The sequence below is a fragment of the Podarcis muralis genome, chromosome 13 (assembly GCF_964188315.1).
Source record: "Podarcis muralis chromosome 13, rPodMur119.hap1.1, whole genome shotgun sequence".
NCBI lineage: Eukaryota > Metazoa > Chordata > Lepidosauria > Squamata > Lacertidae > Podarcis > Podarcis muralis.
In genome coordinates, this window is record NC_135667.1 from 35,955,597 (window position 1) to 35,983,348 (window position 27,752).

General features: G+C 47.4%; 2 protein-coding genes across 2 annotated transcripts; both read right to left on the minus strand.

Moving 5' to 3' along the window:
* Nucleotides 1–1,879: 1,879 nt before the first annotated feature.
* On the minus strand, nt 1,880–9,143 carry LOC114583732 (goannatyrotoxin-Vere1-like). Its single transcript, XM_077917379.1, has 3 exons — nt 9,012–9,143; nt 3,461–3,648; nt 1,880–2,030 (listed from the first exon to the last, which is right to left on the minus strand). The coding sequence occupies exons 2-3, from the start codon at nt 3,646–3,648 to the stop codon at nt 1,931–1,933; spliced, it is 288 nt and encodes a 95-aa protein (XP_077773505.1). The 5' UTR covers nt 9,012–9,143; the 3' UTR covers nt 1,880–1,930.
* An 8,331-nt stretch (nt 9,144–17,474) lies between these two features.
* On the minus strand, nt 17,475–25,088 carry LOC114582651 (goannatyrotoxin-Vere1-like). Its single transcript, XM_028703839.2, has 4 exons — nt 24,956–25,088; nt 24,188–24,375; nt 21,401–21,502; nt 17,475–18,025 (listed from the first exon to the last, which is right to left on the minus strand). The coding sequence occupies exons 2-4, from the start codon at nt 24,373–24,375 to the stop codon at nt 18,001–18,003; spliced, it is 315 nt and encodes a 104-aa protein (XP_028559672.1). The 5' UTR covers nt 24,956–25,088; the 3' UTR covers nt 17,475–18,000.
* Between the last annotated feature and the right edge of the window lie 2,664 nt (nt 25,089–27,752).

Consider the following 27,752-nt stretch of genomic DNA (forward strand, 5'->3'; position numbering starts at 1 on the left):
TGCAACTAGTCAGAAAGTTGCGAAACACCAAATTGGTTTTGCCGATAGTATATTTGCTGTAGCAGTTTCTTTACCCCAGCACCCAAAGACTGTCCCACTTCAGTTGGTTGGGAAAAAAGGGAGGAATGCAATAAGCTTCTCCATCAAACTTGATTTTTTATTCTTGAGACAAACAGAAATAATTTCAAATACATACATTTACACACACACATACTCCTATTCACACCTGCACACATGATGCACAGGACAACCCAGAGTAGACATAATGAGGGCTTGCACTGGGGGGGGGGTGGTCTTACAACCTTGGCTGCTGCCAAGGGCTGGGGGCAACCTTTGTGCCCCCAGTCACAAAGCGCTCTTCTGGCACCCCCTGTTGGCTTGTAGGAAGAAAGAGGCCTGGCTCATTGCAATGTTGTTGTCTTGAAAAGGGGGGTGCAGTGAGAGTTTATTTCCCAAGCCTCTTCAGTATTGGATGGAGAAAGTTGAGGTGGGGAATGGACTCTTTAAATCATCACAGCTTAATTGGTTTTGAGAAATGCAGAATGAACACAACAATTTGCCTGTTTAAAAAGAAGCAGCAGATGGACCACTGGCTGAGAAGCATTGAGATCATTACCACATGTTGGAGTCATCAAACCTGGAAAAAAGGAAGAAATGGTTGTGAACGCAGGGAATTGTAGGAAGAAGCTCAAGTACAATCCGCTGCTGCTCCCTGTCCTAAAGGCCAAGACCATTTACCTGCAGAACCCAGAGCGTTGGTGTACCAGGCGTGCACAAACTGCTTAAAAAATGGTTTCTTAGCAAGCATATATTTTGCATACATTGTGGCTTCAAAAATGCTGGTTGCTTCAGAAATATTGTTTTTACTCATGAGCAAATTATAGATAGATGATAGCGAAACTCCCATGATTAACTGATTCCAGTAATTTAAAAAAAATTGTTTTGTGAACCACCCTGAGACCTCTGGGTATAGGGCAGTACATAAATTCTAACAAATACAACAACAACACCTTTTATTTTATTTTATTTTATTTTATTTTATTGCATTGCATTGCATTGCATTGCATTGCATTGCATTGCATTGCATTGCATTATCAGCTGGATAACTCTGTTGGATAGAGCATGGTACTGATAATGCCAAGGTTGTAGGTTCAGTCCTGACAGTAAGAGCTGTTCGACAGTGGAATTTGCTGCCAAGGAGTGTGGTGGAGTCTCCTTCTTTGGAGGTCTTTAAGCAGAGGCTTGACAACCATATGTCAGGAGTGCTCTGATGGTGTTTCCTGCTTGGCAGGGGGTTGGACTCGATGGCCCTTGTGGTCTATTCCAACTCTATCATTCTATGATTCTATGATTCTAAGGTACAGCTGCATATCCCTGTATTGCAGGAGGTTGGACTAGACGATCCTCAGGGTACCTTCCAACTCTATGCTTCCATGATTTGCTTGAGCATATGGGCTAGGATAAGCTCTAGATCTCAACCAATGTCATAAAATACGGATGGTACCATGCTAGATACCATGATACCATGCTTAAACTGAATCATGAATGGCCCTGAATCTATATTACATGATTCCTGGGATTCTTCTATGTGTCTGCAGTGTAGCTTGGAAAAGGGTTACATATGTGCAGAAAGCTGCTTCCCCATTGCTGGGTAATCTTGACGTTCTAGGTCTAGAACACATTGCTCCTGGAGCAGACAAGGTGGTTTCCAATCTCTTGAGAATCACTTTTCTTTCTATTTATGAGGCCCTTGGGATGTTCCTCCCCATCCCAGTAGATGACACAGAAAACACAATGTGTCTCCAAGCCTAGAGCTTGCCCTTCCCTTTAGCAAGGTTGTGGTGGTTAGAGAGAATTGGCTCCGGGTCAGAAACAGGCAGGTCCTGGGTAGGTTTGCTGCAAAAATGATTGCACCCTCTGCTGCTAGGACTTACCTTGACCGGCCATCATGGCTCGCTCCACTGTTGCTGCTGCTGTCTCCAAAAATAAGCTCAGACATCAAGGTCTCTGGGCTGGACCTCTTGCCAAACCTTCAGTTGGGAGAGGAGTAACTGAGTTAATGCCATCCTATTTGTTCCCTTGGAGACAGAAAAAGGGATTTTTACTCCTCCCCACCCTACCTCTGATTTGCACAGCCGTGAGGCAGGCCCCCCCCTTCCTGTTATTTAATGACAGCAGACATACATGGCAAGGAATTCAACGCTAGCACCCCCCCACACACACTGATACGCATTTTATTCATGCACGGCCACTGGGAAATAATTTAAAAATTCAGTTCAAACCCCAAAATTGTGGGAGGGAGGTGAGGAGTCTTTCCCCAGAGCCTGAAGAGGACATTAGTGAGGGTAGAGAAGAGACCACTGGGGCTTTGTTTAGGCTGCCTAGCCTCCCCGCCCCATAGCTGATGTGCGGGGTATCACAGCAGCAGCTATCTCATGTGTCTTCTAGCCTCCTGCCAACCCAGAGCTTCAGTTCTAGCTGTGGATATTTTTGGATGCAGTGTTTTTTGGTCTGCATTTGGTCTGGATTTAAAATCTGGGCATTTTAGGTTTGTCTTGGTCTGGAGCACACAGGATCTTTCATTCTGTAGTTGTGCGATTTGTGCTTATGTTGTATTGTGATGGCCATTGGTAATAAACAATAAAAAATCTACTGAATCAATTTGAGGGAGAGTGGCCAAGAGAGCGTTTAAAAGGTGTTTAAAGAGTGCTCCCCACTTTACACAATTTCACTGATGCCTGGAACATAACCCCTGCGTATGTGGAGGGACACCTATAAGGTAAAAAAAATGTAAAGTACGCCTGGATAGTTAAGTCCTGTGAAAGGCAACTATGGGGTTGTGGTGCTCATCTCGCTTCAGGCCTCACGAAGGAGCTGGCATTTGTCCACAGACAGCTTTTCAGGTCATGTGGCCAGCATGACTAAACCGCTTCTGGTGCAACGGGACACCGTGATAGAAGCCAGAGCGCAAGGAAATGCCGTTTACCTTCCCGCCACAGCTGTACCTGGTTATCTACTTGCACTGGCGTACTTTAGAATTACTAGGTTGGCAGGAGCTGGGACAGAGCAACGGGAGTTCACCCCGTCGCAGGGATTCGAATCGCTGACCTTACGCTTGGCAAGCCCAAGAGGCTCAGTGGTTTAGATCACAGCGCCACCCACATCCCCAGGGACACCTGTACTGCCTCAGCCGCTAACCTTGCTCTGACTCATGCACTCACCCACATAGGGAGTCGCTCCCACTGCTGGCTTTGCCTGGGGAATGTTAAATAAATGTGCTCAGGATGGAAGAAGGCTGAATTTTTCTCTCCCTTCCTTGGGAGCCCTGCGCATAATGCTCATTCCCCACCAACATTCAGCAGGCAGGAGGTGTGTGTGTGTGTGTGTGTGTGTGTGTAGACAGGGCTCACAGACACCACTCCAGAGACCATCACTGCACCACTTTAAAAGCAACCCGCACCTTGGCCTTGTCACCAGGTTAAGGTAGTGTCGGAGCGCTGACAGGTATCTGGCCATTTCTTCAGCGGAGGCATCTTCTCCAGGGTGCTCTGGCTGTTGAGGATAGGCCTCTACCAAGGTTCCCAGGCAGAACAAGATGCACAGAGTCACAGCGATCATGAGAGGCCAGGACTTCAGGGAGGCCACCATCTAGCAGAAAAGAGACAAGAATGTACAGAGTCCGAAAAGCAGCCTTAGCTAACTGAGGGTTGCCAGGTTTGCATTGCAAAAGCTCCCCGTGCTTCCAGTCCCTTGTGGAAATACCAGTTTTACATTACGTTAGCGGTCTTACATGTCACCAACTTGTCAAGATCTGGTGTACAGTGGTACCTTGGGTTAAAAACTTTGCTTCAGGTTACAGACGCTTCAGGTTACAGACTCCGCTAACCCAGAAATAGTACCTCGGGTGAAGAACTTTGCTTCAGGATGAGAAGAGAAATTGTGCTCCTGCAGCGTGGCGGCAGCAGGAGGCCCCATTATCTAAAGTGGTACCTCAGGCTAAGAACAGTTTCAGTTTCTAGTACAGCTGCTAGAATAGTGCTTGCTGCTAGGTGGAAGTCACAAATTATACCCACAAAGGAGGAATGGATTTGTAAACTAAATGAATATTTAATTTTAAAATTAACTGCTATAATAAGAAATCAGTTGAATCAAAAATTTTAAAAGGAGTGGAAATGTTTTGGTGAATTTATGGCAAAATACTGCTGGGGGAAAAGACATGCTAATATGCCTAAATTAAAATGTGAAGTACTGGATGGAAGAAAAATTAGTAGGGAAAGATAGTAAGAATATATAGACGATTTGAGAATATTGCCGAATGCAAAGATTATTGTAAATTGTATAATGTGGAGGAAATCGAGGGAAGTGGGAGGAAGGAGAAAAGAATAATATGATGGATTGAGGAAATATAAATGTAAATGTATGGGGGGATGGGGAAGAAATGGTGTTGGCTTTGGTACATCTGTATTGTCATGTAATATGCGAAAACCAATTAAAAAAAACAGTTTCAGGTTAAGAACGGACCTTCAGAACGAATTAAGTTCTTAACCTGAGGTACCACTGTACTAAGCATCAGGCTTACCTAAACTGCCTGGAAAGCACAACGTAAGCAGATGTTCCGTGTGGGAATAAGCACCTCATGCTGCAGAGGCCCTGCTCCAGAACATCCTGCTTACAGATATGCCCAGGGGCGCCGACATAAAAAATATTGGGGGGGCCCATACCGGGGTCCTGCCCCGGGAAGTTTTCTAAGTTCCCCGCAGGGCGGGGCCGCTGCAGGAGGGTAAGTGGCGAGGGCGGGACGGGGCCGCGCACTCCTTTCCTCAGCTGCCCTCGTCGCGGGCCTTGGCTCCCGCGGCCGGCGAGGGGAGCCCGGGCCGCGCGCGGCTGCTGCTGCCGCCGCCTCTCCTGGGGGCGCCGCCTCCCCGGGCGGGGCCGCTGCAGAAGGGTGAGTGGCGAGGGCGGGACGGGGCCGCGCGCTCCTTTCCTCGGCTGCCCTCGTCGCGCGCCTTGGCTCCCGCGGCCGGTGAGGGGAGCCCGGGCCGCGCGCGGCTGCGGCTGCCGCCGCCGCCTCTCCTGGGGGTGCCGCCTCCCCGGACAGGAACGCTGCGGGTGCGCGAGGGATGCCATGGGGTATTATTTTCACCTTGCTTTTTTAAAAAGGAAAACAAGCTACACTTTACTAAATGTACGCAAAACACCTGGAACATGCAGCTCTTTAGATGGCAATGAAGGTGATGAGAATGGAGAAGTGATGATCTCATTGCCCTCTGGATTTTGGGTTAAATATTTGAGAGAATAAGCTTTATCGTAAAGCAGGTTTTAGAAACGAAACTCACCCTGATAAGGCCCATCTAAGGACTAAATGCCATCTACATAACATGCCCAGAATCTTATGTTTTTTTGCAAGTCGTGTTGTTCTGCCAAAATGCAGGCTAAAATGACTGCATGGAAAATGTGGCATGCTAATAGCGATTTGAAGTTAAATATTCATACTGATGAATAGCTATAGCAGCAGAGCAGTGGCGTAGCGTGGGTTGTCAGCACCCGGGGCAAGGCAAGTAATTTGCTCCCCCTAACCCGTGGATTTTAGCACTTGAGTGCGAGCGCCCCCCCCCCTAGATGCCTGGTGCGGCCGGCCCCCCTGCACCCCCCACGCTACGCCACTGGGAACAGCTAAGGGAGCTGGGCATGTTTAGCCTGGAGAAGAGGAGGTTAAGGGGTGATATGATAGCCATGTTCAAATATATAAAAGGATGTCATATAGAGGAGGGAGAAAGGTTGTTTTCTGCTGCTCCAGAGAAGCGGACACGGAGCAATGGATCCAAACTACAAGAAAGAAGATTCCACCTAAACATTAGGAAGAACTTCCTGACAGTAAGAGCTGTTCGACAGTGGAATTTGCTGCCAAGGAGTGTGGTGGAGTCTCCTTCTTTGGAGGTCTTTAAGCAGAGGCTTGACAACCATATGTCAGGAGTGCTTGATGGTGTTTCCTGCTTGGCAGGGGATTGGACTCGATGGCCCTTGTGGTCTCTTCCAACTCTATGATTCTATGATTCTATGAGGCTGTGTCAGATAGGGTGGAAATTTCATCCTTTCTGTCCCTCACATGGGAAACCGAAAAACACCCTCTCAGAATTAACTAGGGACCAGGATTACCAAAGCCCCATTCTCCCTGCAACCGCTCGGGTATCCGGTGGGCACCCAGTGAAATTATTTCCAACCACAAAGTCCAATACAAAGTACTTTTGTGGTAGGGAAGGAGTTTCAGCTTTGCCTTGTGGGCTGTTCCTCCAAGCTGTCTTTGCGGCGCGTAACAGCCTGGAAGAGAATCGGCGAGAGGATCTTTAGAATTCAGTGCAAATTGAATTTCACCGGAATAGCTCGGAGGTGCTGGCAGCCCGCTCCCCCCCCCCCCCCGCTTTTTCGTTTTCTAAACAAGTGATCGGACTCTTCCCCTCCCCTCAGCCCCATGAAACAAGTCCCCAGCGCGAAAAGAAATAATAATTTAAAAAAAAAAAAGATAACAAGGACTGGTTGTTTTCCAGAGCGAGGTGGAAGCTGGCCATTGCAAGGGCAGAATCTCTGCGGTGCGTAATTACGCGCGGCTTGGAGAGCTCTTTTCCCCCCATTACCCGGGCCCTAGCGGTGCCCGCGGCAAGGTGAGATTCTCCCTCTCCGGCATGCGCCTCTGCGCGCCTTCACCCCATTCTCCAGCCCCGCCACATCTGGGAACATCATTAAGGAGTCGCCTCTGCAGCTCAGGAAGTTTTCACACTTCACGTTTCATTAAACGCAGGTCTTCTCAGATTCCTTGGGAAAGGGAGAAGCGGGAGAGAAAGGGGAGAGGCGCTGGGCGCGGGTCGGGGGAGAGCACCTGATTTGCAGCTGCTGGGCTTTCAAAGCCAAATAAAACGGCCAGTCTGCGGAGCGCAGCCACAGCGGCGGTGGGGGGCGCGCGCGCGCTAGGGCGCAAGGCTGGCGGTGGCGGCGGGGAGCCAAGGCACGCGACGAGGGCAGCCAAGGAAAGGAGCGTGCGGCCCTGTCCCGCCCTCGCCACTCACCCTTCTGCAGCGGCCCCGCCCGGGGAGGCGGCGCCCCCAGGAGAGGCGGCGGCAGCAGCAGCCGCGCGCGGCCCGGGCTCCCCTCGCCGGCCGCGGGAGCCAAGGCGAGGGAGGAGGGCGGCCCCCGGGGGCTGGGAGAGCCGGGCTGCCGTGGCCGAGAGGGCTGCTCTGCCGGGCGCTGCTGAATAATTTTCTTAAATTATTGGGGGGGCTCTGCCCCCCCAATAAAATTTTTGAGGGGGCTCGGGCCCCCTCAGGCCCCATGGAGTCGGCGCCTATGGATATGCCCTCTCTCTACATTCATTACACATTTGCCCCAATTCTGAAGCTCAGCATAGATAGCAGTTAAGGTTTCCGTGTCTTGAAGCATCTGCTGCTAATATTCAAGAAGCAGACTGGACTGAAAGCGAGCAGAACAGGAGGATATAAAGTGCAGAATCTGAAGGAAGCACTTGGATAATAGAGAGAGTGTGTTGGGTTCAGATGGGAGTATGAATGAAAGGTCTGTTGATTTCAGTCCTCCTGAGTTTCTCATTTCTCAGTTTCTCTTAATCTTAAATTCAGTTCCCCATGTTTCTGCAGCATTTTTTTTTAAAAAACCCCTCATAAAAATTATTCAGATTTTAGTGCAAATGAAGCCTTAAAAACGTATTTTGGTAAGCGGTTTTGATAAAAGCAGTTTCTCCTAATAGAATGCATTTACACATTTCATTTCCGCAAATACGTTGATTTTCCTACCTAATATTTCCATTTTGGCAAACTTTGGTTCTTGTTTCTAGAACTGAATCGCAAAATTTAAAAGAGCACGGATTTTGAAGGGTGGCTGTGTTTTGAGTCTCACATTGTTTCGGAAAGTGTGGATTTGATTGATTCAGCTTGACGTACAAACTGAATTGACCTTCTCTCCCTTCCTGCGTGGGAGAGTTCAAATCACATTTGGCCATAAGTTTATTGGAGATTTACCTATCCAGACAATAGCTCCTTGTACAGTGTAGTGGAGACAAGAATACTTTTCCACGGCAAACCCTCTCCATACTGGACTTTTAAGCATCCTTAAAACAAGGATGGGACGTGGGTAGCACTATGGGTTAAGCCACAGAGCCTAGGACTTGCCAATCAGAAGGTCGGCAGTTTGAATCCCTGCGACAGGGTGAGCTCCCGTTGTTTGGTCCCTGCTCCTGCCAACCTAGCAGTTCGAAAGCACGTCAAAGTGCAAGTAGATAAATAGGTACCGCTCCGGCGGGAAGGTAAACAGCGTTTCCGTGTGCTGCTCTGGTTCGCCAGAAGCAGCTTAGTCATGCTGGCCACATGACCCAGAAGCTATACGCCGGCTCCCTCGGCCAATAAAGCGAGATGAGCGCCGCAACCCCAGAGTCGGTCATGACTGGACCTAATGGTCAGGGGTCCCTTTACCTTTACCTAAAACAAGGATGAGGAACCTGTGACCCTCCTGATCTTGATGGACTGCAGCTCCCACCATCCCTGGCAATAAGCTATGCTGGTTGAGGCTGATGGTAATGGTACTCCAGTGATATCCCTCCTCCCTCTTTTGGTCTCCTCTCCCTTGCAGTTTCTCTCCCCAAGACCCTCTCCCCTAAGCCAGAATCAGTTCCAATATCCAAGCCCTCCACTGGTTGAAAATGGCTAGAAAGAGGGGCTTCTGGGAGTTAAGGAGAAGAAGATCAATGAGACGATCTGCACTCCTCAGCTGCTATTTTCTTTTGCTTCTAAAATCAGATCTCCTCCCATTCACATCTAAACGTGGAACCGGCTGCCCCAAAACGCACAGAGCATCTTGTGTTTGTCAGCCGTAAACAGCCCCCAGAATTTAGAAATGAAGTCGTGCTTCAGCCAGCCTCTGATTCCCTACTCCCCACAACTTTCTTTTCCCCCCTGAAAAGAAGCGCAACACATTGAAGCACAATTGCTTTCCTGCCACACTGTACTCACCGTCAAAATGAGGTCGAAACAGGTGCAAAAGCTGGATGCCGAGGGGTGCAAATTTCAAGTCGCCTCTCGCCGGTGCCTCTGCTAGCAGCGCTCTCTCGGCCGAGGGTTTATATCCTTGGGAGGTAAGTAAACTAAGGCGGGGGTGGCTCCTCCCTCCCTCCCCATCCTACTCGCCCATCTTTTGTTGATCGATGCAATTCTGTATCAGGCACCTTGATTACTCTGCAAGGAAGCTGCGTCCAGTAAAGGGGGGGGAGCAGGAAGGAGAACCAGTTCAACCCAGGCAGGGTGTGGGGATGTATAGACACAGCGACTGTGTTCCTGAGCCGAGCTCTTTGCAGGATTGAATAACTGGAACTTTTGTGGAACATTGATGGAGCTAGGATGATAGCTCTTTATACATTCATACAGAGATTCTGGTTATAGAGTTAGGGGCTATACAATGGTACCTCGGGTTACAGACGCTTCAGGTTACAGACTCCGCTAACCCAGAAATAGTACCTCGGGTTAAGAACTTTGCTTCAGGATGAGAACAGAAATCGTGCTCCGGCAGCGCGACAGCAGCAGGAGGCCCCATTAGCTAAAGTGGTGCTTCAGGTTAAGAACAGTTTCAGGTTAAGAACAGACCTCCAGAACCAATTAAGTTCTTAACCCGAGGTACCACTGTACTCTCAAAGTTTAAGAGAAGCATCAATATAAGCTGATCAACTGCAATGTTTAAAGGGGGCGGGTGGGCTTTGCTTACATCATAGCAGAAGTAACCTGTTAGTCTCAGCGCCGACAATTCTTGTGACAGGCACATTGTGAAGGGTGTAATGGGAATTGGGGGTTGCTCGTGCGTAAGTTGCCGCCACTCTCGGCGAGGTTGCCTGGATAAACCTTTCCCTGGTTGGACAGTCCTGATTCCGCGTCTGTCTCAGTCACTGGCAGAATCCGTCGGTGGGCGTTTCCTGAACTTCTTCCAACATAAAAGTTCCTTGACGGATAGTCTCCGCCTAGCCTCCCTGCGCGGAAGTCTTCTGTGCAGGGTGGGTGTGGGCAGTGGAGGACCCTTGCTCTCCCTGCTGGTCTCTGGCGAAGAGTCCTGGAGCCATCTCTCCGAAGCCCGCCTCTGCCCGCCTTTCTCCCTGGTGTAACGCTGATTTCCTTCCCCGGCCGCTGAGTCCCCTCTTTCCCTGCTGGGCCCTTCCTCCACTCCTGGCTGCGATGGCAGTTCCCTGACAAAGGGCATGGTAACACTACCTGGCTTTTGAAGCTGAAACACAACTATCCACTGAAATTTGCACTTCTTCGAATTTTGTGGTGCTGTTGTCCAACACGTACAAAAATGCATATATTTGTGAAGATAACTGCCGAAATGCATATACTATTCATGGCTACATACAAAAATGTGTATATTGGGAGGAATTTGCCCTAAAATGCTGGCAAATTTTCATGAAGGTTGCTTTTTAAAAAAATAAAAAAAAAAATTATTGGCAGATTGCGGTGTAAATGCATAAAAACCAAATTTGAGACTGGGAAGATGAGAAAGTAAGAAAACCTGAAATGGACCAATTTGTCCAGCCCTAGGAGAGAAGATGCTGAGTGGCCAAAGAGAGCAATTCTTACTCAGAAGAAATACTTCAAAGGTGGAGAATGAATTCTTCCAAGATTCCATGAGCTACAACATTTTGCACACATTGAGTGCTCAGATGAAGGGCACTAGAAGCAGTGCTTTTTTTCTATAAAAAATTTGTTTAGGTGTACTCTCATTTTCCTGCCCCTCAATGAGGCCAAACTTAGATTCAGAAAATGTTTAGGGGTATGCGTCCCCCCAGGAAAAAAAGCACTGACTAGAAGCATCAAAAGAAAGTGGTCTATGCAGAATTTGACTGTGTTGTACTGAAGTGGTCCAGGGCTCTCCCCACATAATATAATAATAATAATTTATTATTTATACCCCGCCCATCTTGCTGGGTTTCGCCAGCCACTCTGGGCAGCTTCCAACCGAATATTAAAAACAATACAGCGTCAGACATTAAAAACTTCCCTAAAGAGGGCCGCCTTCAGGTGTCTTTTAAAAGTAAAATAGTTGTTTATTGCCTTGACATCTGGTGGGAGGGCGTTCCACAGGGCCAAGAAGGCCCTCTGCCTGGTTCCCTGTAACCTCACTTCTTGCAATGAGGGAACCACCAGAAGGCACTCGGCACCGGACCTCAGTGTTTGGGCAGAACGATGGAGGTGGAGACGCTCCTTCAGGTATACTGGACTGAGGCCGTTTAGGGTTTTAAAGGTCAGCACCAACACTTTGAATTGTGCTCTGAAACGTACTGGGAGCCAATGTAGGTCTTTCAGGACTGGTGTTATATGGTCTCAGCGGCCACTCCCAGTCACCAGTCTAGCTGCCTAGCAAAGCCTGGATTGCCCCAGATCAGCCTGATTCAGTTCAAGGACTCAGCCAATGAAAAGCACTTTAAGTGGGTACTGGAACAGGGCTGGTGAGAGATGTGGTCTGGGGAGGACTAGAGCAGTGTTTCCCAAATGTTTTTGGGCAACGGCACACCTGTTTACTGAAAAAAAATCTCGCGGCACACCACCATTAAAGCCCCGCCCCGTGACGTCAGCGCGCAGCGTCACGCCGGGAGGGACGCACAAAAGTGAAAGTTTTTTCCCTCCCCCTTGCTGGGGAACCTCCAAGCTTTGGGGGTGGGAGGAGGCAGCAGAGCGAGGGACTGAGGGACGGCGGCAACTGAGGCGGCGGCGGCTGAGGCAGAGCTGGGAAGGGGGTTTCCAGGGGACACGGCAGCTCCTCGAAAGGCTTCTCTCAGCTGCGCTCAATCCGCCTCGGAGAGGATTTCCCCTCCGGTCCCATGCGTTCGTTTGGGGCATCGCTCCGGCTGCTCCCTCTCCCGCCGCGCAGGAGCGATGCCTCTCTCTGGCTTTCCCTCCGCGCAGGCTGAGGGAGGGAGGGAGGGGCGCGTGTGACCCGTCTCTGCTGGGAGACCAAACCCAGCGAGGCAGAGTCGCGCGGAGGCACCCAGGCAGCGCTTCCGGCTGCGAGGAGGAGCGCCAGGCAACAGCAGGAGGCGCGGCCTCTCCTTGCCGCCGCCGCCCCGCCTCTCGCCGCCCGACTCGCCCGCCTCCCTCCAGGCATCTCGCGGCACACGAGGCAACGTCTCACGGCACACTCGTGTGCCGCGGAACACCGGTTGGGAAACACTGGACTAGAGGACTAGACAGTCTGAATTTCCCCAGCCTTCCTCTAAAGTTTCTTTTTTTGAAATCATTTTTATTTGATTTTACAAATATAAAATTATAACAATGCAAATACGTATCTGTCAGGGGCTCAGGAGCAGAGGCGCAGGGGAGAGAGGAAATGGAGAGCGAAGGGGAAGAATCCGAGGGCAGCGGAGGGCAGAATGACAGTGACCCGAGAGATTCCATAAGCCTCTCCAGTGAATCAGAAGATTGCCAGAAGGGTGCGCCGATGGCCAGGGCAAGGGGGGTCCCAGGGGGGACACACCAGAAGCAGGGGGCCAGCGGAGACTCCCAAAGCAGTAGCTGGAAATCAGGGCCAGCTTCCCCACCAGAGCGTAGTGGGGGGGAAGAGCCCCATAGGTCAGAGTCAGCGTCTCCTCCGGCAAGCAGCGACAGGAGCAGTATAATGGTCAGAAGGAAGGTGGCAGGCTGGGCGCGCGCGCCAAGTTCAAATGTACAGGCGCGCGGGACAGCAGAAAGCCCGGATTGGGAACCAGGTCCTAAAGCCCACCGGAGGGAGGGGGAAGACTCGGGGGAGTCAGCGTCAGAAGAGTCTAGAAAGGGGAAAACCCCGGCGGACAGGCGGACCCAGAGGAAGAGGGAGCAGAGAAAGAGGTGGAGCAAAGCTAGGGTCTTAAACTGGTGTCTGGGGGGAGGAGACTCAGACGGAGCTTCGGCGGTCTAGGGTTTAAGACGTAGAGCTGCGCGCCGTGGCTGTAAATGAGAAACTGAACTTCAATAAAAACTATTTAATATAACAACGGACTGGCGTTGGTCCTCTGTGAGCTGGGACCAGGGGCAGCTCTGACAGTATCCATCCATTACTCTGAATTACTCGTGATTACTCTGATTCTCGTTACTTCCCCCCACCCTCTCCACGGGTCCTATTGCCAACATTTACAACTGCATATTATTCTGTAATCTATATTTTCTATCAATCCATATTGTCCATAATATTTGTTACATTACAAGTGAGATCAAAATCCTGATAATGTTTTCATCTGCTTGCAATGGTCTCCTAAATAGATTATAAATTTTTCCCATTCTTTTTTGAAGTCTTTGTCCTCTCGGTTCCTGAGCTTTCCAGTCAGCTTTGCCATTTCTGCATAGTCCATCAGCTTAGTTTGCCATTCTTCTTTCCATCCCGAAGCTGGTAGCATCTGTGCAGCTGTTGTCACGTACATAAAAGATCTTTTCTGCTCCTTTGGAACGTCTGTACCTATAATTCCTAATAGAAAAGTTTCTGGTTTTGTAACAAAAGTTCTTTTAAACATTTTTTTCAGTTCATTATATATCATTGCTGTTGTGGCGTACATAAGTGAGTTCTTCATTTCTTTTGATAATTCTTGTCCTGTATTGCCTAAAAGAAAAGCTTCTGGGTTTTTTTTAACAAAAGTTATTTTAAACATTTTCTTCATTTCATTACAAATCATTTCCCAATAATTTTATTATTTTACAATTCCACCACATATGACAAAACGTTGCATGGTGGTTCCATAACCTTTCCCAATCTACCATCTAAATAAAGTTTCAAGGTGTTTGGTTGCAGCAGCATCAGTCTTTGAATTCTTCTTCATGCGCTAGAACATACTTTGGCCTGAAGGGAACATCCCAGTCTCTGATAACTCCTATGTCTGTTCCCTTCCAATCATCCTATAATCTGTGTACAGTGGTTAAAAAATGGTTTCTTCTGTCCTGTCCACATCCTCTATGTGAGGGAATACCATAACCTCTAAACAAAGCCTTCAAACCTTCTTCCAGTTCCATGTGGCCATGAATGCAGGTCTTGCTATAAACCCCCTCAGCTTCATTATGTAAATTATGTCATCATTATGTTGCTCCACCCCTGCTCATCTCAATGCCAAGGAAACATGATCCAAATGCAGAGGAAGGCATAATTAATTGTGAATAATTTGTGAGATGAAATCAGCAGCAACAGCAAATACCGATTGCGTTTGCGGGATTGATTTTGATTCTGGACAGGGGTTGAGTAAGCGAGCATCAGCCATTCCTGTCCCTGTTTCTGTTTTCTTTTGAATTCTTCTTCTTCTTTTATTTTGACAAGGTACAGTGGTGCCTCGCAAGACGAAAATAATCCGTTCCGCGAGTCTCTTCGTCTAGCGGTTTTTTCGTCTTGCAAAGCAACCCTATTAGCGGATTAGCGGATTAGCGCTATTAGCGGTTTAGCGGCTTAGCGGCTATTAAAGGCTTAGCGGCTTAGCGGCTAAAAGGCTATTAGTGGCTTAGCGGCTTAGAAAAAGGGGGGGAAGTGAAAAAAATCGCAAGACTCGCAAGACGTTTCCATCTTGCGAAGCAAGCCCATAGGGAAAATCGTCTTGCGAAGCGCATCGAAAAACGGAAAACCCTTTCGTCTAGCGGGTTTTCCGTCTTGCGAGGCATTTGTCTTGCGGGGCATTCGTCTTGCGGGGCACCACTGTAATAAGCATACATAAATAAGAACAAAAATGTGCACCCCACCACTGAGATCATTCTGTTGTAACTATCCAACCTCCCAAAATTTCAACACCTCTTGCGATGGTTTGACCCCTTTCTGTTTTAACAGTACAAATTCTTTAAAAAAAAACCCCTCCATATTTCCTCAAAATCATTTCTCCTGCATATTCCTCGTCTTACCTTAATGGCACATGTTAATTTATAATGAATAGCTATATCCCACACCTCTTTATGTCATTCTTCCATTTTATATTCTGCTTGCCCCGTTCCTAGCTGCCAATAAATTGGTGAGCAAGCCCTTCATAGCCTGTGAACCTTCCAGAATTCTCCAGCATCCCTAAATTTAATAAATATTCGCACCCTAAAAGGATCCTGTAACCTTAAGGGGAAATTTTACCCAGGGTGACTTAACTCTGCATCACAGGCATTGTGATGGGAAATGTCACAGCTGATGACATTTTCCCTTACCAGCAGCTGGTACTCTTATGTCACCAAATGATGTTTTATGACTTTTTGGGTGCATTTGGTTCTTGCTTGTTGTATTGTGCTCTGTCATTGTAAGGCAAACCTTCCTGAACCGATCGATAGATACAAAAGAGCAAATAAAGTCAAGGTACTAAATAAACATCATGTATGTCTACAACATAGATATGAAACGATGTAAAAACTTCACAAAGATTAAATCCCTGGCCTATGGCCAATAGGCTGTACAGTTACCGTAATAAACAAACCATCGTGTGTGGCTTCGCAACGCTGAAATGCAGACAATGTGTATAATGTGACGCTGCTGTATTCCGAAATATCATGCTGTGCTAACTGGATATATGTCTTTCAAACACTGGCTGGACCACAGTGATGAAATTCAAATACAGTGGTGCCCTGCAAGACGAATGCCTCGCAAGACGAAAAACCCGCTAGATGAAAGGGTTTTCCGTTTTTGAGTTGCTTCGCAAGACAAATTTCCTTATGGGCTTGCTTCACAAGACGAAAACGTCTTGCGAGTCTTGCGATTTTTTCCGCTCCCCCCCCCCTTTTTCTAAGCCGCTAATAGCCTTTTAGCCGCTAAGCCGCTAAGCCTTTAATAGCCGCTAAGCCGCTAAACCTCTAATAGCGCTAATCCGCTAAGCCGCTAATAGGGTTGCTTCGCAAGACGAAAAAACCGCTAGACGAAGAGACTCGCGGAACGGATTATTTTCGTCTTGTGAGGCACCACTGTATATGGTTGCCCCAAACCTTGCTATCCTGAGGACGAAGGCTGTTCTCTGAAGATGTGTTTCAGAAAACATGACAGGCGTGTTTTGACTCGTAAAGACTTGTTCTTTGGGCATTATAGAAATACACGGCGTATTTATTTAGCAACTATCGTCATGAATGGGTTTGAGTGGAGTATATGTGTCTGAAAGAAATAGAATAAAATCTAATTATAGCAGGGGGAGGTTGCCTGAGGAGTATTGACCCCACATTAAAACACTCATCTGGAATCATCCTGTTAAAACCTCATCGTACCTCTGTCTCTCCCTCATGGATAGGAGTGCCAACTTGAACAAAATATTGGGGGGCCCAGGTAAGCTCCACCCTGCATAACTGGCTGCATGATGCGGTTTCACACACACAATTTGAATGGCAATTCAACTTTGGGGAGTGGCCCCCTCAAATATTTTATTGGGGGGGCAAAGATCCCTCGGCCCCTAGGAGTTGGCTCCTATGCTCATGGATAAAATGGCAACCATCAGTTAGCCCCTGAGTCTACCTGCAGCTTCCCAGAGAATCCCAGGGACTGTGGTTTGTTAAGGATGCTCTGAAATGTAGCGGAGTCTGTAACCTGAAGCGGATGTAACCTGAAGCGTATGTAACCCGAGGTAGCATTGTACTTTGAAAGAAAACTATATGAAAATGTTGTACCGTGGTATTTGACCCCCAACTAAGCTGGCAAAAATGTATAGGACAAGTACAAATACCAGCTGGGAATGTAAAGGAAAAGACGGCACTTTTTATCATATGTGGTGGACCTGTAAAGTGGTAAAAGGTTTCTGGGAGATGATATATAATGAAATGGGGGGGGGGATATGTTTAAATTAACTTTTATTTTTTTAAAAAAAAAAACAGAAGCCTTTTTATTAGGAATTATAGGTGCCGACATCCCAAAGGAGCAGAAAAGACTTTTAATATATGGAACAACAGCCGCTCGGATGCTGCTAGCCCAGAGATGGAAAGAAGACCAAGTCCCTACCAGAGAGGAATGGTAAACTAAGCTGATGGACAATGCCGAGATGGCAAAACTGACTGGAAAACTCAGGAAGCAAGAGGACAACATTTTTACAAAAGAATGGGGGGAAATGATAAGTTATTTAAGAGACCACTGTAAGCAGATGGAAACCTTGGCAGGACTTTGATTTCACTTGTAGTGTAACAATTACCATGGACAACACGGATTGATATAAAACTTAGAGTTTGGGAAAAGATACAGTTTTAAACGTTTAAAATGGGACTCCAGGGAGGGGGAGTCCTGAGATTAAGAGAAATCTCTATATATGGATATATATTTAGATTCTTATAACTCTGTATTGGGGGGAAATCAAATAAAAAAGATTTCAAAAAAGAAAGAAAGAAAAGAGTTTGAATAAAAACACTATGGGAGTGGGAGTGGGAAGCCCATCCGTGAAACAAAGATGTTATGTAATTATTTGATTTGAAGTTAATTGGGGAAATGTAATCAAAATAATATTTTTTTAAGAGAGAGAGCATAAAAAAGGGAAAATTCCAGGAGGAGTCTCCATTAAACTTGCTTTTTATTGTGGATACAGAGAAAAATTCATTGAAAATGCATACATTTACATACATTCACCCATAATCACACATACACACGCGCGCACAAATGGTGTATAAAATAAAAGATCAACCCAGAGTAGACATAGTAGGCTCTTGCACTGGTGAGTCAACACAGACGTCACTACGAATACAACCTAGGTCACCACAAAGGCAGCCCACCCCCATCCCCACCTTGTCCCCAGACACGAAGATCTCTTGTGTCGCCCCCTGCTGGCTTATGGAAAGACGGAGGCATGGCTTGGTTGTAGTGTTGTCTGGGGAGGGGAAATGATTCCCCAAGCCTCACGAGTATGAGGTGAAGAAAATCGAAGTGGGGGAGAGGAGAGGGTCTCTTCAAAGAAAAGTTTCGGCTCTCGTCACGGGTTGATTGTTTTTCTTTAAAATAAAATAACCGCAAAATGACACCACAGAATTGGAACGTCTAAAAAGTGGCAGCCGATGGGCCATCGGCCGAGGTGTGCGAAGGTCGTCACCACCCATAGGAATCATCAAATCTGCAGGAAGCAAAGGCAGAATCACACAATTGCAGGGGAAGAAATGAGGTTCGCTGCTCCTGTCCCAAAAACAAGGCCACCCACCCTTCCAAATCCATCCAGAGCAATGGCACATCACAGGGTGGGTGCTTTAAACCAGGGTTTCCCAAAATTTGGTGTTAGGGACTGGGAAGAGGGAGAATGGTGGAGACTGCCTCCCCAGCCTGACCCTTCCAGAGGAGAAGAAGACAGTTCAGAAGAAGAAGAGTTTGGATTTGATATCCCGCTTTATGACTACCAGAAGTCCGACTCTGTGAGGTGAGTGGGGCTGAGAGACTTCAAAGAAGTGTGACTGGCCCAAGGTCACCCAGCAGCTGCGTGTGGAGGAGTGGAGACGTGAACCCAGTTCACCAGATTACGAGTCTACCGCTCTTAACCACTACACCACACTGGCTCTCAGAATTACAACTGGGGTTTGAGGGAGGTCACAGCTCAGAGGCAGATGAGGGGGATAGTTGGGAAATAATGGGAGAGGAGGGGAGGGGGGGAGGAGGAGGAGGAAGAAGAAGAAGAAGAAGAAGAAGAAGAAGAAGAAGAAGAAGAAGGAGAAGGAGAAGAAGAAGAAGAAGAAGGGTGACAGCTCATGGATACCATGTCTTTAGAAAGCATTCAAGACACACACACTCTCTCTCTCTCTCCCAGAACATGGCGGACCTTGAACGTAGGAGAGCAAAGAGCTCAACCAGAGCAAGGGCTTTTTCAGCCGTGGCCCCAATCTGGTGGAACATTCTGTCACAAGAAACTAGGGCCCTGCGGGACTTGACATCTTCCTGCAGGGCCTGCAAGACAGAGCTGTTCCACCAGGCCTCTGGCCAAGGCACAGTCTGACCCCCTCTCTTCTTCTGCAATCTTCATAGAACTCTAGCCCAACGGTTGCCATTAATTTGATTCTGAACTGATTTTAGAATGTATTTCAATTAATTGACTGTGTTTTTATGTAAACGGTGCTATTTTTACTGTTGTTAGCCGCTCTGAGCCCGGCTTGGCTGGGGAGGGTGGGATATAAATAAATTATTATTATTATTATTATTATTATTATTATTATTATTATTATTGGCCAAAGGCACTTTTCAGCACCCGTAGTGATGACTCATGAGAAGTGTGAGGGACAGAGGGAGTGGGGTTTGACTCTGAGCAACACCATAATTCTGAGAGGCAACATTCCTGAGCCTCTCTCTGTGAAAATTGAATAAAAACAGATGGTAAGAACTTTTCCTTGTCTTGTCAGTTCCTGGCAACCTGCCGAGGGGGCTGGTTCCTCTGCTGCCTGACAATACCCCTTTTCCAGAGAGTAAGCTCCACTAAACTATGACTTACTTCTGATTCTGAATAGGCAAGTGTGGGATTATCACCAGAAAGCATTCCAGACCCACAACCTCCTAGAACCTGGCAGGCCTTAAAAGTAGGAGAGCAAAGGTCTTGGAGACCATGGGGGGGGGAGTGCTGTTGATGAATGGGGAAGTGGAAGAGAAGGGAGGTGGAGATTTACTCGGGGCAACGCCATTATTCCAAGAGCCTCTCTCTGTGACTATTGAATGAGAAGCAGATGGTAAGGACTTTTCCTTCTCTTATCCGTTCCTGGCAACCTGCCGTGGGGGTTGGTTCCTCTGACGCCTGACACTTGGGTCGCCAGCTGTTTCTGAACTACAACTCCCATCATGCCTAGCTAGCAGGACCAGTGGTCAGGGATGATGGGAACTGCAGTCCCCAAAGAAGCTAGTTTAGGAAGCCTGGCTTAAATGATATTGCATTGTTAAATACAGTGGAACCTCGGGTTGCGAACGTGATCCGTGCGGGAGGCGCGTTCAGAACCCACAGCATTCACAACCCACAGCGCCACATCTGCACATGCGCGGGTTGTGATTCAGTGCTTCTGCACATGCGCAAAGCACGATTTAGCGATTCTGCGCATGTGCGAGTGCCAAAACCCGGAAGTAACCCGTTCCAGTACTTCCGGGTTCGGCGTGGAGCGCAACCCGAAATCGCATAACCTGAAGCGTCTGTAACCCGAGGTACCACTGTATATGCTTCATATAAACCTTTTTTCAGTGTTGCCCTTGGATGTGCTAGATCTGAAATAAGGGCCATAAAAGATAAACGGATGGAATAATTGCACTGGATCACGCACGGCTCTGAATCCGCAGTGCATGATTCCTGGGATTAGTCCACATTTGACTTCAGAGAAAGCATGGTGTAACAGTCAGAATGCTGGAGCAGGACCCGGGTTCGAATCCCCACTCAGCGACAAAGCTTGTTGGGGTGGCCTTGGGCCAGTCACTGCCTCTCAGCCCAACCTACCTAACAGGATTGTTGTGAGGATAAAATTGAATCACATGCACCAGCTTTGAGGTGAAGGTGGCACATAAGCATAATAAATAATTATAGTTTAGCATGGGGTAGCAGGGAGGTTCGTTTGGATAAGTGCAGAATGCTGCTTTCCTAGTGATGAGTAATCTTTCAGGGGGGTTGTGGGGGGGGGGGGCAGAGGGGAAACATTGCACTGGGTCAAGATGGAGGTGGCTTCCAAGCAAGTCTGAGTCTTAAACTCACCTTTGCTTCTACAGATTAGACATCACAGTAATCACACAGAAAAGTATCTGAGCATTTAGAGCATGTTCTTTCCTTCCTATTTAGCAATCCTTAAAAGTTGTCGTGGTTAGAAAGAATAGGTAAAAATGAAAGGTAAAGGACCCCTGGACAGTTATGTCCAGTCAAAGGCGACTATGGGGTTGTGGCCATAGCTGTCAACCTTCCCTTTTTTTGCGGGAAATTCCCTTATTCCAGCGCCATTTCCCGCTGCTTCCCGCTGCTATCCCGGATTTTTAGATATCCCATAGACTGTCCCCAGGACAGGTAAGGCTGCTGAACCCTTATTTTCGAGGCTGCTGATCACTTATTTTCAAATCTGAAAGTTGACAGCTATGGTTGCAGCGCTCATCTCACTTTCAGGCTGAGGGAGCCAGCCTTTGTCCACAGACAGCTTTCCAGGTCATGTGGCCAGAATGACTAAACTGCTTCTGATGCAATGGAACACCGTGACGGAAACCAGAGCGCACAGAAACGCCGTTTACCTTCCCGCCACAGCGGTACCTATTTATCTACTTGCAAAGGTGTGCTTTCGAACTGCTAGCTTGGCAGGAGCTGGGACAGAGCAGCGGGAGCTCACTCCGTGGTGTGGATTTGAAGCGCCGACCTTACGATCAGCAAGCCCAAGAGGCTCAGTGGTTTAGACCACAGCGCCACCCGCTCCTCTAGAAAGAATAGGACCCATGTCAGGTACAAGTGGCTTTCGGTACTCTAAAAAGGGCTATGCCCTGCAATGCTAGGAGGACTCACCGTGATCTCATGTTGTGGTCACTGTTGCTGCTACTGCTGCTGCTGCTGTCTCCAAAAATGAGTTCAGACATCAAGCTCTCTGGACTGGATCTCTTGCCATACCTTGTGTAGAGAAAGGGATGGAGAGGAAGGACTGAGTTAGTGCCATCTTAGAAGTTCCCTTGGAGAGATGTCCAGATTTTTGCTCTTCCTCTCCCCGTCACCTAATTTCAGCAGCTACAAGGCAGGAGCCCCACACTGCACTTGCAACAGATGGAGCAAGGATAAGAAAGGAATGCCTCTAAGCATGTACAGAATGAGCTACTGGGGCATCACCACTCACGTCTACACCTTTGGGCCCAGTATACATGAAGGAGCGTCTCCACCCCCATCGTTCTACCTGGACACTGAGGTCCAGCTCCGAGGGCCTTCTGGCGGTTCCCTCCCTGTGAGAAGTGAGGTTGCAGGGAACTAGGCAGAGGGCCTTTTCCGTGGTGGTGCCCGCCCTGTGGAACGCCCTCCCATCAGATGTGAAGGAAATAAACAACTATCTGACTTTTAGAAGACATCTGAAGGCAGCCTTGTTTAGGGAAGTTTTTAATGTTTGACATTTTAGTGTGCTTTTAATATTCTGTTAGGACCCACCCAGAGTGGCTGGGGAAACCCAGCCAGATGGGCAGGGCATAAATAAGAAATTGTTGTTGTTGTTGTTGTTGTTGTTGTTGTTGTATTATTATTATTATTATTATTATTATTATTAATAATAATAATTTTATTGTTATTATTTATTTTATTATTATTGGCAAGGAATTTCAAAGCAGAGGGTAGAAACTTCAGGTAGCCCCAAACAACCTTTAATAATAATAATAATAATAATAATAATAATAATAATAATAATATTGCATTAGATTGTTATAAGATGTACATTTTTTGTTTCTTCAGCTTGTAAACCGCCTTGAGTATTGTAAGAAAGGCGGTATTCAAATTAAAAATGATTATGATGATAATAATATTTATACCCCACCCATCTGGCTGGGTTTCCCCAGCCACTCTTGGCAGCTTCCAGCACGTATAAAGACTTCACAAAATGTCAAACATTAAAAATTTCCCAATACAATGATTTGGGCACTCAAATGCAACTCAAATGCAAAACCTGCATTGCAAATCTTGCCTGTGTTTGAACATCCCCAAAGAAGGCTGGTCAGAGAAGAACAACAGAGAAGATTGGTTACATGAGCTGACCCTTAGGGTGTGACTCTCCCTGCAAAGGTGGGCATTTATCAGTGGATTCTAAAAGGCTTGTGCATTTCCCCCCACAGGAATATATGCGCTGCCGTTCCGTGGTTTGCAGAAATCAGATCCACAGCTCCCCTGGGTTCAGAACTGGGTCAGGAGTTCAAGAAGGACATGGAGACAAAATGAATCAACCCAGAGGGGCGAGGGCTTGCTAATCGCCTCCTGGGTCGGATTTCCAATTAAGTTTCTAGGAGATGACAGTTAATGGGCTGTACCAGGCAGTTGGTGCTAATGGTGGAGGTGTTGAAATGGGCTTTTTTTTTTTTTTTTTAAGCAGCTGGGCTGCTGATTTGATTGGCTGCCTTTAAAAGCTGCAGGGCTCAGCAATCTCTGCAAATGAAAAGCTACACTCTGTGGGCGCACAGACCATAGTTAACGTACTCGACAAAGTAGTGATAATTTGCATAGGCAAATAAGGTTTAAGAACATGCTTCGTGGGCCTTCTTAACTTACACACTCACTCATCAGAAGATAAAAACTGTTTGCAGACCCTCCAAGTGTCCCTATTTTTCAGATTTACAGAAGCCTTCCCGATTTCTGATTTGAACCCAGAATGTCTTGCTTTTCCTTAGGACGTCCCTATTTTCATCAGAGAAATGTTGGAGGGTATGGAGTCATGTGACCCCCCTCGAGCCAAGGAGACAAGTAACTATACAACCTTTAGAAGACATCGGAAGTCAGCCTGTATAGGGAAGGGTTTTTTTAATATTTAATGTTTTATTATGTTTTTATATACAGTGGTACCTCTGGATGCGAACGGGATCCGTTCCAGAGCCCCCTTCGCATCCTGAAGTGAATGCAACCTGCGTCTGCACATGCGCAGGTTGTGATTCGCCACTTCTGCGCATGTGTGTGACGTCATTTTGAGCATCTGCGCATGCGTGAGTGGCAAAACCCGGAAATAACGCACTCCGTTACTTCCGGGTTGCCGCGGAGTGCAACCCAAAAGGGCTTAACCTGAAGCGACTTCAACCTGAGGTATGACTGTATTTTGGAAGCCACCCAGATTGGCTGGGGCAAAGCCAGTTGGATGGGAGGGGTATTAGTATTAGTAGTAGTAGTAAATAGGACGTCCCTATTTTCATTGGAGAAATGTTGGAGGGTATGCTGTTAGCATGCTTTCACAACACAGAAAAAATGAAACCTGGCACAGGAACAGTCTAAGGTTAAAGAAAGGTGTCATCTTTCGAAAGGGTTCACTGTGGCTTCCTTGCAGCTTCACAAATGATGACAGACAAGGATGCTAGTGAGCTGGATACAGTCCCAGACAGCAGCCTTGCCCTGACTCCCTCCCTCTGCTGCCTTCACCTGGGGAATGTTAAGAATGTGTGCTCTACTTGGCAGGGAGCTAAAGCCTTTCCTCCATTCCTTTGGACCTCTTCACCCAATGCCCATTCCCCACCAACATTCAGGCAGGCAGCAGGGTGGTGTGTGGGTGTGTCTATGTGTGTTCATTTCCCTGGTACATAAGAAGCCACTACTGCACACCCAGACCCACACGACCCTGCTCACCTCTGCCGTGTCACCAAGTTGATGTAATGCCGGAGAGCTGAGAAGTATTTGGCCATCTCTTCTGGGGAAGCATCTTCTCCGGGACTCTCCGGCTTGGGAGGGTAGGCATCCACTAAGGTCCCCAGGCAGAACAGGACGCACAGGGTCACGGCGATCACAAGAGGCCAGGGCTTCAGAGAGGCCACCATCTGGAAGGAAAGAGACGAGAACGCACAAAGCCTGCTAAGCAGCCTGAACTAACCCAATGCTGCCAGGTGAGCCCTGCAAAAGCATCCCATAGTCCCTTGTGGAAAGGCCAGCTTTACATTAATACATTGCCACCTTGTTGAGATCTGGCATGGCCATCAGCCTTTCCTAAACTGCCCGGAAAACAGAACACCGGCAGATGCTCAGTGTGGACATAACTGCGTACAAACACGTCACTGTCAAATGTTCAACCAGAAGAATGTCCGGTTCCCTGAAACAGCCTCTTTCCCTTTTGACCCCTGATCCCAAAGCTCAGCATAGCAGCTCGGTCTCTCGAAGCACCTGCTACTAAAATGTCAGGAAACAGCAAACAGAAGAGGAGCATGTGCCCCCAGAACACCTGCCATCCTGTTGTGTTCAGGAACCCCAAGCAACCCTCGGCTTTTAGAAATTAAGTCATGCTTCGGTTTTATTCCCTAGTCCCCACAACTTTATTTCCCTCCCTGAAAAGAAGCGCAGCAGCAGATCGAAGGGACTCCCCCCCCCCATCCAAACCAACAATTTCCTGTCCCAGATACTCACTGTCAAAAAGAGGTAGGAACAGGTGCAAAGCTAGATGTAGAGGGATGCAAGTAGGATTCAGCCAGCCCTTCTGCAAGTTTCAAGTTGCTTCTTGCTGATGCCTCTGTTAGCAGCTCTCTCTCAGCCAGGGGTTTATATCCTTGCTAGGTGGGTAAATTAAGGAGGGGGAGGCTCCTCCCCTCCCTCCTCGTTCAGTCATTCACTCACCCATCATGTGTTGATCGATGCGATTCTGAATCAGCCACCTTGATTGCTGAGCGAACAGGCGCTGCACTTGCTAAGGGAGGGGGAAGCTGAACGGGGAACAGGGTGAACCTTGACAGTGGGGGGGCAGAATTTAGAGAGGCAGCGACTGTGGACCTGAGCCAAGCTCTTTGTCCGATTAAATCACTGGAGCTTCTGATGGGGGGGACTAGGATAATGGGGCTTCACACAGTCCTAAGATCTCACACTGAAGGAGGAAGGCATATATATGCTTCAGGTTTGTGCTCATCCCCCGAAACTGGTAAGATGCAAAGTTTTAGGAGACAGGCTTCACTCACACAGGGAAAGAAGAAGCCTGTTGGTCTCAGTGCCGGTGAATATTGTGACATGCACAAGCATATGAAAGAGCTGGGAGGCAAGGATCGGTTCAGATCAAGTATTCTGTTGCCTTGATAAGCAAAGTTTAACTTTCAGGACCGGGATTCTTCCGGTGATCTGTCTGATGAGAGGAGAGGGACGTTGCCCCGCTTGTAAACTTCACCGTGGTGTCTAGCTGTCTACTAGGAGAAGAGAGGGTGCTGAAATCCATCAGCCACAGACTTGCCACATTTCTATCTGGCTAGGGTGGCCATGTCAAAATATAGGGGGTTGGTGGAAAATTTCAGTAGGATGCTGTGCGAATATTCTGAGCTTCTATATGCACTCAGTGTTCAGACCTCCTTCCTTCCCTCCATGGGTTCCATTTCTATATTTTGTTTCTGCATCTTTTAATGTAATCTATCTATTATATAATCATGGTTTCCAAAGTTCATGTTACTTTACAAGAGTCCTTGTATTCCTGCCAATGATTTCAACTATTTACAGCGGTCTCTCAAATGTGCCAAAAAAATTATTTCAGTCTTTTAGAAAAACTTGATCTTCCTGGTTTCTGATCTTTCCCGTCAGTCTTGCCATTTCTGCATATTCCATCAGCTTGGTCTCCCACTCTTCTCTGGTCAGTACTTCTTTCCATCCCTGGGCTAGGAGCATCCTTGCTGCTGTTGTTGCATACTTAAACAGTCTTTTATTTTCTTTGGGTAATTCTCCATCTATAATACCTAACAAAAAAGCCTCCTTTTTTAAAACAAAAGTTATATTAAACATTTTTTTCAGCTCATTATATATAATTTCCCAGAAAGCTTTTACTTCCCCACATGTCCACCACATATGATAAAAAGTACCCAGTCCCTGACACTTTATTATGTCCCTTTACTGTGTGTTTTTTATATTTGTTGACAACCTACGCTAATAATTTGTTGGAGGGTATACATTTAATGGGATGCGGGAGGCGCTGTGGGTTAAACCACAGAGCCTAGGACTTGCCGATCAGAAGGTCGGCGGTTCGAATCCCCGCAACGGGGTGAGCTCCCATTGCTTGGTCCCTGCTCCTGCCAACCTAGCAGTTCGAAAGCCCGTCAAAGTGCAAGTAGATAAATAGGTACAGCTCCGGCGGGAAGGTAAACGCCGTTTCCATGCACTGCTCTGGTTCGCCAGAGGAGGCTTAGTCATGCTGGTCACATGACCCGGAAGCTGTACACCAGCTCCCTCGGCCAATAAAGCAAGATGAGCGCCGCAACCCCAGAGTCATCCGTGGCTGTACCTAATGATCAGGGGTCCCTTTACCTTTACCTTTACCATACATTTAATAAATGAATCTATAAATTTATTTAGATCACCTAAACAAGTAAATAAGTGGCGTCATTATAACAAGATACTGCATTTCATTTCATTCAGTCTGTGATTATTATTTTGCTGCAAAATTGGGCATCTTCCTAGGTTGCAAACTTGCATTTGTCATTTAGAAGATTGCCCAGGAGGGGTTTCAATGTGTTAGTCCATTGCAGCAAAAAGAAAAGTATATTGTGGCACTTTACAGTGGCGTAGCGTGGGTTGTCAGCACCCGGGGCAAGGCAAGTAATTTGCGCCCCCTAACCCGTGGATTTGCGCCCCCTAACCTGTGGATTTGCCCTAACCCGAGATGTTGCGCCCGGTGCGGCCGGCCCCCCCTGCACCCCCCACGCTACGGCACTGGCACTTTATAGGTTAACAAGCATGACAGAAGCTTTCAAAGGCCGGCGCCCTTTGCATTTTCTAATTAGCAGAAACCTTATCTGACGAAGGAACGAAAAATTGTTTCCTGGGAATGGCAAAGGGGTAAATTAACATAGATCTTTCACAACATCTCATAAGCCGTTTATGGTGATGGTTTTCTAGGGACACAATATGTATTGCCTGCAGTTGTAACACTTTAAACTTATTTCTGCGTTTGCAAATAATCTTCACTACCTCGTGTCAGACCAACCTATCTGTACCATGGAGAAAAATTGGAAATGCAAGTAACTGCTGGATCTCATTGAATATCAATAGACTGTGGTCATTTGCAACAGAGAACCTCTGACAATTGCAGGAACAAATTCTAAAAAACCACAGGAATGCAAACAAAAGGAACCAGCTGGGGAACTACCAAGGGTAGAAGTCTCAGAGCCCGGGGAGCGGTGGTGGGAGCACAAATTGCTGCAGAAATGTGGACAACTGAATTTAACATTGGAAAAAT

What these genes read in the sequence shown, in the direction of transcription:
- LOC114582651 (XM_028703839.2), bottom strand. Translation starts at nt 24,375, where the DNA reads ATGGTGGCCTCTCTGAAGCCCTGGCCTCTTGTGATCGCCGTGACCCTG. An exon ending in AACTTGGTGACACGGCAGAG is followed by an intron (nt 21,503 to 24,187) that starts GTGAGCAGGGTC and finishes TCTCTACACAAG; the next exon opens with GTATGGCAAGAGATCCAGTC. An exon ending in GACCACAACATGAGATCACG is followed by an intron (nt 18,026 to 21,400) that starts GTGAGTCCTCCT and finishes TGCTTCCTGCAG; the next exon opens with ATTTGATGATTCCTATGGGT.
- LOC114583732 (XM_077917379.1), bottom strand. Translation starts at nt 3,648, where the DNA reads ATGGTGGCCTCCCTGAAGTCCTGGCCTCTCATGATCGCTGTGACTCTG. An exon ending in AACCTGGTGACAAGGCCAAG is followed by an intron (nt 2,031 to 3,460) that starts GTGCGGGTTGCT and finishes TCCCAACTGAAG; the next exon opens with GTTTGGCAAGAGGTCCAGCC.